This window comes from Centroberyx affinis, unplaced genomic scaffold (assembly GCF_046629955.1).
Source record: "Centroberyx affinis isolate AG114_WGS23_722 - 3 ecotype Tasmania unplaced genomic scaffold, CSIRO-AGI_Caff_v1 ptg001847l_1, whole genome shotgun sequence".
Lineage (NCBI taxonomy): Eukaryota > Metazoa > Chordata > Actinopteri > Beryciformes > Berycidae > Centroberyx > Centroberyx affinis.
Genome location: NW_027280226.1, coordinates 96,207 through 107,132, shown reverse-complemented (window position 1 = coordinate 107,132; position 10,926 = coordinate 96,207). Strand labels below are relative to the sequence as shown.

Sequence of the window (10,926 nt, the reverse complement as noted above, 5' to 3'; positions counted from 1 at the left end):
TAGCTTGTAGCCAAACATGAACTGTCAAACGTAGACTTTTATTTTGAAATGTCCTAGGTACTCAGTGAACCACGACCCAGCCGGTGTTCAGAAGCTACGCCAAAGAATTTAAATGGACAGGATGGGTATTAACAGCTCATATGGTGGTTATGGTCCTATTCATTATAAACTATATGCATCTTCATATGTCTATTACACTGTGAAAATGAGAAATAACACAGAACAAAATAATAGGTTTGACTTTTATTTGAATTCATTATCAGTAAATATCAGTAATAAAACAGGATTCTGAAAAATATGTCCCAAAAGCAAGTTGTTTTATCCTAAACATATGTAACTAACTACACAGTAAAAAACAGTATTATGGCTGTATTTAGCATCTATGACAGTAACTCATGAACACTTTAATTACTCCACTTGAATCAAACTAAGGTTTTGAATAGAGGCACATTCTCCTGAGCTGACCTGCCTTGAGTAACCATGAGCAAAAAACATGAAGCAAAGTGGCTGTATATGAAACAGTTTTTTTTTTACATATATACAGTACATTGATGTACCCCCCCCCCCCCTTTTTTTTTTTCACCCTGACTGGACTTCACACCAGGTCTTCCTGCTCCTCTGTGGCTTCTGTCTGAGCTGCAGTGAGGTTCTCATACTCAGGATCAGAGTCTGACTGATGGGGAGAGAAGACAGACAAGATGAGACAGGAAAATGTCCAGTCTTCCTCTTTAGCTCTCTCTCTCTCTCTCTCTCTCTCTCTCTCTCTCTCTCTCTCTCTCTCTCTCTCTCTCTCTCTCTCTCTCTCACCACCTGTACAGTCTGTACTGGGTCACTCGGTTCAGTGGTGGAGTTCAGAGTTTTCTTCTTCCTGGAATGAATCAGTCAACCAATACATAATTAAACAAACTGCAATTCATTAAAACTGAGTCATAAAGTATCAAATGAAAAGAGCAAAGATAGAATTGATGGATTTTTACTCTGTTACCTGATCCACAGGTAGAGGAGAAACACAGTGATCAGGATCAGGATGATGAGAGTCAGCCTTGCTGCATTCATATATATTGTTCCTTTCCCTATAAATGGAGATAGACAGATATGAGATATGCCTTACTAGGAGGGGTGGATCAATATATCAGTTTGATGGCTGATATTGAAATATCTCATATCAGTTTCTCTACCACTGAATAGCTGTGGTGAGTCACTCTGTCTTAAAGAGCTGCTAACACTAACAGAGTTTCATTAGTTTAGGTTTCAATGGAGAGTTTTAGTGTCCCATGATGGTCTAAATGCTGTTTTAGAGGTTTTTCCACCCTGACAATAATAACATTTTAGGGGAAACGTGGAATACCTATCATTTTCTGGCATGAAAAAAAAAATGTAATGTTTAAAGATATTGAATACTGACACAAAATATCAGTGTGTTCAGTCTAAAAATAAATGTATCATATCAGTCAAACCCTAATTATGATTGTAACATATTACAATAAAATAAAAATAACATGATTTCAATAATCACAACCTTGTCACAAGAGCATCACAGGTCCATCTGCCCCCCCTTCTACCTTTCATCTGCTGAGCTGACAGTGACAGAGTGACTGTGTTGAGAATTAATCGAGACTGAGTCGACCTAACAAATCAAATGCACCAGAAATGGAAAAGTAGTTCTGAAAAGCAGATGTGACCAAGTGCCACAAATAGATTCATTTATTTGAAGCCCATGAACAAACATCAGTGCGACTACATGCAGCACCATAACGCTGCACTTATCTACCTATTGTGCTGCCTTAAAGTGCTGTTGGAAATATCACAATTCCGAGATAAGCTCACATATGACAGGGACAGTTGGGATTTTCTATGATCCCCAAGTTGCTGAGATGATGGTGAGGAGGCAGAGAGCATGGATGCCTTGTCAACAACTGATGGCAAAAGTGATGGATATTTTATTATATTTTGAATTAAAATTCATCACCCCATATATAAAAGGCTCAATCTCTATACTTCATTCTAGATGTGTCCATATTATGAGGAGCAAGCTGGTAGGTGGAGTATCTGTAGCTCAGTTGTGGTGACCCAGACTGGGTTAAAAGTCCAGGACCATTTTTCTCTACAGCAGGAGACTGTGGTTGTACTGGGCATCTTCTGGTTGTAAATATATTAAACAGTACAAATGTGAAGCAGGGCAGTGCTGAAAAAGAGCACGTCTGCTCAGCAAAACCCTTCACTGGATAAATAAAAACTAAAAAAGCTGTTAGCTTCCACATTGTATGATTCATGAGTTGTATTTCACTCACATTTCACATTGATAGACATGGAGTCAGATCTCTTTGACCTCAACGCATTCTCAGCTGAACAGTAATACTCTCCAGAGTCAGAGGACTGGATGGAAACAAAGTCAAGCTGTGGTCCTGTTTTCAAAGGTTTATGGTCTGGATTTCCATTCTCCTTGTACCAGGTGTAAGTAGCTGCTGGGTTGGCATCACTGCTGCAGGTCAGAGTCACTGAACTGCCCTCCACTATTTCACCAGAGGGACTCACCAACGCTGAGGGAACCTTTGGAGCATCTGGAAGATATGATATTAAAAATATTGACTTTATGATAAAGATGTGTTTCATCATGGAATTTTTTAAAATAGTTAATAGTTCAAAGCTGTGTGATGGCAGAATCCTGAAGGTTAGAGAAGCAGGCTTGTGAATGAAGATGATAGTTATGTTGATGAAGTGCAAAGGTTGAATAATTAATAATGTGTGAGAGGCAAATATTAGAGACAAACTGATGCTGTTATATTAGAGATACACTGTGGAGTAAACTCACACACTGAAGGAGACTGGAAATCCTCTTGTCCTTTAACAGCACAGGAATAGTTGTCTTCAGGACCAAAGTAGCCTGTATAAGAAATTCCTTCCTTAATTTTCTCTCCACTCCTGTACCAGACGTAGGAAGGACAACTAGCTAGACGGCAACTGCTGTGACACTGCAGCTCTGCCCAGGTAGAAAACTGGTAGACTGATGGTCTGCTCACCTGCACCCGGAGATCTGGACATATGAATATGGATTATAAATATCATTGGATACCACATACTGTAACAGTCGCAAATGTGCCTACTATGCTTTTGGAACATTGTTTGGTTGCAGTGACAGATTGTGTCACTGAGTGGCACTCCTTGGTTTTACTGAGAGTTACAGCCACAGGTTGAGTACTACTCCCAGTCTGTCTCCCGACGAGTAGCTTGTGTCTTCAGTAACGATTTGGTATGTGTTAAACTATATCAATCTACATGTATGTTGAGAGATTATAGTGCCGTAGAGACCAGGCATTGTATGGTTGACAAGTATAGGTGAATAAAGTGGTACATGTGTGAAATCCCAACACTGACGTCGTCTGGCTCTGTCATGCTATCTTGGAGCAACCTAAAGCTAAAGTAAGCTAAACATGACCAAAAACGTTACAATACACACACACACACACACGCACGCATGCACACACACACGCACACACACACACACACACATAAAAAATAGCATTTCCTAGATGTTGAACACCATTTGCAACTGAATTAACAAATCATCCGATCAAAATGTTACCTGTGACAGTCAAAGTGACTCCAGATGAAGCAGTATATTTCCCAGTTGGATGGTTTGTTATGAACCTGAACTTGTACACAGCTGAGTCAGTCTCTCTCAGGTCTGTGATTCTCAGGATGCAGTTCTTCTGATGACCATGATACTCCACACGACCTTCATACTCTGAGTCTGTTCTCAGATCCACAGGTTGATCACCCTCCTGTTTAGTAAACCATAATGTTTTTTCAGCTGTGACAGTAAGGTGATCTAGGTAGGCTGGGTATCTGTAGGTGCAGTGTATGTCCACTGTTGATCCTTTTAAGGCACAGATCTCAGTAGAAGTGTAAGTCACTCCCCAGTCATCCTGACTCTGTACCACTGTAACACAGAGCACATCAGAAACCAGAATCAGATTCATAAAAACATTAGAGGACAGACTTTCATCTGTAGTGGAGCTGCTGCAGTATGTGAACCTGCCAGAGACCTGGACTACATTTCTTCAAACCACTTTGGCACTCACATCATCTCAGGTTCACTGCAACTCAATGAGACAAAGAAAATATTAGTGCCAAGATGCTTTTTGGAAAAGGGAACGCGAGCAAGCTTCAAACTCCTCAGAATAACAATGTCAGGGGTGGATCTGGGACTCACATGCAGAACTCAAGGGCAGAGGCAGAAGTAAGGTAACAGTCTTTCATAGGAATTGGCAGGCTCATAATCCAGTAATCAGATGAAAGGTCAAAACACTGTAAGGCAGTCCTACAAGCAAAGGTACCAGGACAAATAGAGGCTAAGAGGTAGTCAGGAAAACAGGCAGATATCAAAACCAGGCAGACAACAAAACAGGCAGATCAGAATGGCGGGATACAGACTAAAACTAAACTAAAACTAAAACTGAATACATGTCTTGACAGGCTTGACTAAAATATTATCATTCTAGCGACAAGAATATTTGTTACCACTAAGTACTGTGGCTTTGGGCTTTTCACTCCTTACTATTAGTTGCTGGTGATGTTGCAGATCTAGGACTTTAAGCTGATTCTACTATTGCACTCTACTGTGTCAGCCAAATGCCTAAAATATGAACATAATATTTAACAAAAAACAGTCAGTTGCCAGATCATTTTGTTCAATCTGTCAGCTGATAAAAAGGGAAAGAATTAATTTTCCAAACAAATTTCTCTCTGGGGTGGAGCAGTAGAGCAGCAGTACTTCACTGTTGTATTCAGTTCATCAAGTACAAGTAGACATGTCGTCCCCCACGAATGATGCAGGCACCCCATGGGCCAATCAGTAACAAGTAAACAAATGCTGTTGCACTTCCCTTTGGCCAATCAGTGTCATTTTGAAAATGCTGGAACAGATCATTCAATGGCTTCAATTTCCTACAGTTAATAGCTGATTTCTCCCACCTCTTCTACCAGTCACCAAACAATTACTCATCCCTTTGGTATGACACTGTCTTATTCACAACCTTCCATGCAGTACAATGTGTAAGCTCCCCTCCCCCCTTGTTCTTGTTTGATTATGGTATTGGATTATTGCATATCTAGATTGTATGTTGGCCTTTGTTGTCCCGTGTAAACTGTCATTACATGTTTTTTTGTTATCCCCATATACTTTTACATCTATGTTTTATGTTTTTGTTTTTCTCTTTTATGTATCTATGTTCTATGTCCTGGTCATTAAATAAATAAATAAATAAATAATTAATAAATAAATAAATAAATAATAAAAAAAACCCCACTCTAAATCTACACCCAGAAAACTCAAAGGCCCATTAGTATTAACCATACATGGAGATGGAAAACTGATGTGAGAACATCATGATGTCAACTGGTAGAGTTTAGTATGGATACACAATGATAATCTAATAGTTTTGATATGAGAAACCAGAGTTAAAGACTGTCACATGCCCCCCCCTCTCCCAGTCTTCCTGTTTCTCTTCCAGTAAAGCAGAAATGCCATAAAGATAACATGAGAAATCCACAATTTGAAAAAACAGCAAAAAGAATCAGTGTAATTTTTTTGTAATAACCCCAGACCTTGTTTGACAAAATTATAACACTTTCTGCTATATTTCACTGATATTGATGAGCGTCAGGCAATTTCCAGAACAGAAATAAAATTGATGAATAACCATATGAGTCTATTTAAAGAAAATTTGAACAGCCTACACAAGTACAGTTAGCTTATTCTACTGTTGTTCTCATTGTACATTGTTGTGGAATAGAGCACCAGCAAAACCTCTAAATTGTAAATGTAATTATACAATACCTGACACAGACAGAAGGAAGACAAGAAATCCACTTGCTGCCGCTGTAAAACTCATAGCTGGTCCTCTCCTCTCTCTGTCGAGGCTTCAGAGACGTTAAAACACATCAGCAGGGAGATAATGGACGTAACATGAGAAGTATATCAGTTAGTCAAATCAAAAACACAACTCTACTGATATTTAGCTGAGAATGTTCTGTCCATTCTACTGCATTTACAATCATTTATTATCATGTCATTGAACAAAAACTTAACCCCAATAACATGTTTTGGTCTGCAAAATAATGTTACATTCAGTAAAATGTAACCTTTCAAATGTTTGTTAAATCTCTAAACTAAGATATAAAACATAAAGAGTCTCTCACAGAAGAGAAGGATGTCGTCTTGAAGGGGAACTTGATGTGTGGCACTTCTGTGGTCAACAAACAGAGACACTACCTGTTCAAAATGACCAGTTTTCCTTCCTCTTTACATCTTTAACATGCGTGACACAAAGAATGCTGGGATATCACCAACTTTAATAGTCAAGATGACAGTTCCTGATAGTACCACATCGATATCAACCACAGGAGTAACACTTCACCATTCAATCAAATCACAAAGTGGATTTTATTCACATTGAAAACCCTGGATTTATTTGCCATATAAAACGTTATTGTATACAATCTATAAAGGTAATATAGAGGATGAAGGCTCTACTGTTCTAGAAGTGAACTGCAGTTTTGATTTTTATTCTAAATTGAGTGAACTGACAGTAAATTGATCCCAACCCTGGTGCCTAGCTGAAGAGTCATCATGCAGAAAACTTCATGCCAGTTGTGGCTCCTCCCTGTGGCCACAGCAGGAAGTGCAGCTCTTATCAGGCCACCCAGGCCTGAACACAAAGGGCTTCTGGTGTGAACAGAGATGTGTGGGAGCGCACCAGCATGAACGCTTTCAAAAACAACAGTTTTAGTGAAGATTTGTGCTAAACACTGGTGTAAATATGGGTGTTTTAGACTCATGGTGCAATAGTTTGGCTTCAGAACACTTGGATTAAGCTGCATGAGCTGTTTGGAGTAATTTTGTGGTCATTTCTTTTTGGAACTCTAAAGAACCAGGACCCGTTCACTTCAGTTGTTTTGGAGAAGGCTGACATGGAGCTGCATTAGCTAATACGCTGTCTGTTATGTGGACATATAAACTTCACCATATAAACTTCACCAGTGTTTCGACTGACATGAGGGTGAGTAAATAATAACAAAATTAAAATTTTTGGGTGAACTATTCCTTTAGATAATCTATGACTTTTAATTGCGACAACATCGACAGGTGGTTCACAAACCTCCTCAGAGTTTTCCACTGGAAAGAGAGTGAGAGATTAAATTAAAATTAGCAGGTAGTGCTTGCAATTCATGGATTTGACACTAGATGACAGCGAAGAATCAAACTGTAGCTTGTTGCCAACCATGAATGATCAAACATAGACTTTTATTTTGAAATGTCTAGGTACTCAGTGAACCACGACCCAGCGGGTGTTCAGAAGTTACGCCAAAGAATTTAAATGGATAGCATGGGTATAAACAGTAGTTAAAAAGTGAGAAATAAGAACAGAAGAATAGTTTTGAGTTTTATTTGTCTTCATTATTGGTAAACAGGATTCTGCAAAATATGTCCCAAAAGCAAGTTGTTTTATCCTAAACATACTGTATTTAACTAACTACACAGTAAAAAACAGTATTATGTCTGTATTTAGCATCTATGACAGTAACTCATGAACACTTTAATTACTCCACTTGAATCAAACTAAGGTTTTGAATAGAGGCACATTCTCCTGAGCTGACCTGCCTTGAGTAACCATGAGCAAAACACATGAAGCTAAGTGGCTGTATATGAAACAGTTTTTTTTACATATATACAGTACATTGATGTACACCCCCCCCACACACACACAACCACCACCACCACACCCCCCGACCTCCACACCCTCACTGTCCACCGCACAATTTCAACATTAGGGTGCATTACTTTTCAGAACTGTGACTGTGAATTTGATTTGATATCGGCCTGTTTCTTGTTTTTTCAACCTGACTGGACTTCACACCAGGTCTTCCTGCTCCTCTGTGGCTTCTGTCAGAGCTGCAGTGAGGTTCTCATACTCAGGATCAGAGTCTGACTGATGGGGAGAGAAGACAGACAAGATGAGACAGGAAAATGTCCAGTCTTCCTCTTTAGCTCTCTCTCTCTCTCTCTCTCTCTCTCTCTCTCTCTCTCTCTCTCTCTCTCTCTCCCTCTCTCTCTCGCTCTCTCACCTGTACAGTCTGTACTGGGTCACTTGGTTCAGTGGTGGAGTTCAGAGTTTTCTTCTTCCTGGAATGAATCAGTCAACCAATACATAATTAAACAAACTGCAATTCATTAAAACTGAATCATAAAGTATCAAATGAAAAGAGCAATGATAGAACTGATGGATTTTTACTCTGTTACCTGATCCACAGGTAGAGGAGAAACACAGTGATCAGGATCAGGACGATGAGAGTCAGCCTTGCTGCATTCATATATATTGTTCCTTTCCCTAGAACTGGAGATAGACAGATATGAGATATGCCTTACTAGGAGGGGTGGATCAATATTTCAGTTTGATGGCTGATATTGAAATATCTGAGATCAGTCGTCCACCTCTGACATGATGGAGGTTCCTCCTGACCACAGCTGCAGAAAAACAGGCTGGAAATTCTGACATGATTTTTTATTTTCTTTGCACTTATATTTATTCTTTTAATTATTAAATTATTATGTCAATTAATTCTTTATTTAAAGGCCTACTGTATCCCAGAGTTTCTCTACCATTGAATATGTGTGGTGAGTCACACAAGAGCTGCTAACACTAACAGAGTTTCATTAGGTTTCAATGGAGAGTTTTAGTGTCCCATGATGCTGTAAATGTTGTTTTAGAGGTTTTTCCACCCTGACAAGAATAAACATTTCAAGGGAAACATGGAATACCTGTCATTTTCTGGCATGAAAAAAAAAATAATGTTTAAAGATATTCAATATTGACACAAAATATCAGTGTATTCAGTCCAAAAATAAATGTATCATATCTGAATTTAAAAGCCCACATCAGTCAAACCCTACTTATGATTGTAACATATTACAATAAAATAAAAAATAACATGATTTCAATAAACCAAAGATGTAATCAATAATAACAGTAATAGAAGGAAACAAAAACATGAAAACTTAACCTCAAATGACTTTCTTTCCAAAATGTATCTTTCTTAATTATTTTTAATCACTCTACCTGCTAGAGCGATAAGATGGGTAGAAGAATTTGTAGCTCCTAATGGGTTCCTGGCATCACAATAATATTCTCCACTGTGTTCAGATGTGAAGTTAGTGATGGTGAAGGTCTGTCCTGATGCTTTTGGTGAGGCTTCATTCTCCTTGTACCAGGTGTAAGTAGCTGCTGGGTTGGCATCACTGCTGCAGGTCAGAGTCACTGAACTGCCCTCCACTGTTTCACCAGAGGGACTCACCAACACTGAGGGAACCTTCGGAGCATCTGGAAGATATGGGTTAACGTGGATTATTTATAAAATGAGGATGCGTTTATATCATGGAACTTTTTCAAATAGTTAATAGCTCCCAGCTGTGGGATGGCAGAATCCTGAAGGTTAGAGAAGCAGGCTTGTGAATGAAGATGATAGTTATATTGATGAAGTGCAAAGGTTGAATTGCCACTTGGGTCACCCATATTAAACACTTGCATACATGCACTCATGATAAAGTACATTAGGTAAAAGGCTCTTCCGAATGCTGTTAGTGACACACTGTGGAGTAAACTCACACACTGGAGGAGAGTGGAGATCCTCATGTCCTTTTACAGCACAGGAATAGCTGTCTTCAGGATAAAAGTTGCCTGTATAAGAAGAAGAAGTTCCTTCCTTAAATTTCTGTCCATTCTTGTACCAGACATAGGAAGGATGACCAGCTAGACGGCAACTGCTGTGACACTTCAGCTCTGCCTGGGTAGAAAACTGGTGGACTGATGGTCTGGTTACCTGCACCTGGAGATCTGGATCTGTGAACATGGAACAGAAATGTCATTGGTTACTAAATGCTCAAACACACAGGGTCAAAATAGCAGTTATGATTCCTAGCTGTTAAATACTGTGGAGTATTAGAAACTAAATTGATCATCCAATCAAAGTCTGAATGGGGGAGTACACAAATTCATGATGATCACATACAGTAATAACATAACTTACATTAAATCATTCTTACAATATTCAACAATATTCTCCACATTCAGTTGTCATCAGTTAGTTTAAATGTACCATGCTGTTGTATCTATCAGTTTGTGTTCAACAGTACCTGTGACAGTCAGAGTTGTACCAGGAAAATCATTTCCCCATTCAAACCACTGTGTTTGGAATTTGAAGCGATACTCGGCTGAATCGCTCTCTCTCAGGTCAGTGATTCTCAGAGTGGAGCGTCCTCTCTCTGCTTCAAGCTGCTGAACACGTCCTGCATACTCTGAGTCCCATCTAAGGGCCTCAGGTTGTGAGGAAATCCGCCATTGATGACTATATTTGGGACTGAACCAGAATTTTGATTTAACATAATTATCATAACTGTTGTATGTGCAAGAAATGTCCACTGATGAGCCCTTCAAGGCACAGATGCTTCTGTCGGTGTAAGTCACTCTGATGCAGGTTTGATCACGGACACCTGAAAGATGAAACCGTTTTTAAACAGAATTGTTAGAATTTCATCTTTTACTGCAGTAATACAGAGCAGGTTGTATTCTTGTTGGGAAACTGACAGCAGCAGTGTTCCTGTATAGCTCAATGGGTAGAGCATGGCACTAACACAGACAGGGTGGGGGGTTTGATTCCTACTGGGGTCACCCATATTAAATACATGCAGTCATGGTACAGAACATTAGATAACGTTTTCCACCAGATGGTATTATGTTAGTGACACACTGTGGAGTAAACTCACACACTGGAGGAGAGTGGAAATCCTCAAGTCCTTTCACAGCACAGGAATAGCTGTCATCAGGATAAAAGTAGCCTATATAAGAGGAAATTCCTTCCTTAATATTC

General features: G+C 39.2%; 2 protein-coding genes across 2 annotated transcripts in view; both read right to left on the bottom strand.

The window, feature by feature from the left end:
• Nucleotides 1–565: 565 nt before the first annotated feature.
• Nucleotides 566–4,813, bottom strand: LOC139652966 (sialic acid-binding Ig-like lectin 6). Its single transcript, XM_071529897.1, has 7 exons — nt 4,804–4,813; nt 3,584–3,940; nt 2,813–3,034; nt 2,292–2,561; nt 986–1,073; nt 811–868; nt 566–673 (listed from the first exon to the last, which is right to left on the bottom strand). Exons 1-7 carry the CDS (start codon nt 4,811–4,813, stop codon nt 596–598), a joined length of 1,083 nt encoding a protein of 360 aa, XP_071385998.1. The 3' UTR covers nt 566–595.
• Nucleotides 4,814–7,836: 3,023 nt separating this feature from the next.
• LOC139652965 (B-cell receptor CD22-like) overlaps nt 7,837–10,926 on the bottom strand; it is a 35,301-nt gene continuing 32,211 nt past the window's right edge. The window contains exons 6-9 of the mRNA XM_071529895.1: nt 9,120–9,380; nt 8,303–8,390; nt 8,128–8,185; nt 7,837–7,991 (exon numbers count right to left, since the gene is read on the bottom strand). Of these exons, the coding sequence (XP_071385996.1) occupies nt 7,914–7,991; nt 8,128–8,185; nt 8,303–8,390; nt 9,120–9,380 (485 nt within the window). The 3' untranslated portion in view covers nt 7,837–7,913. The remainder of the gene's footprint in view (nt 7,992–8,127; nt 8,186–8,302; nt 8,391–9,119; nt 9,381–10,926) is intronic.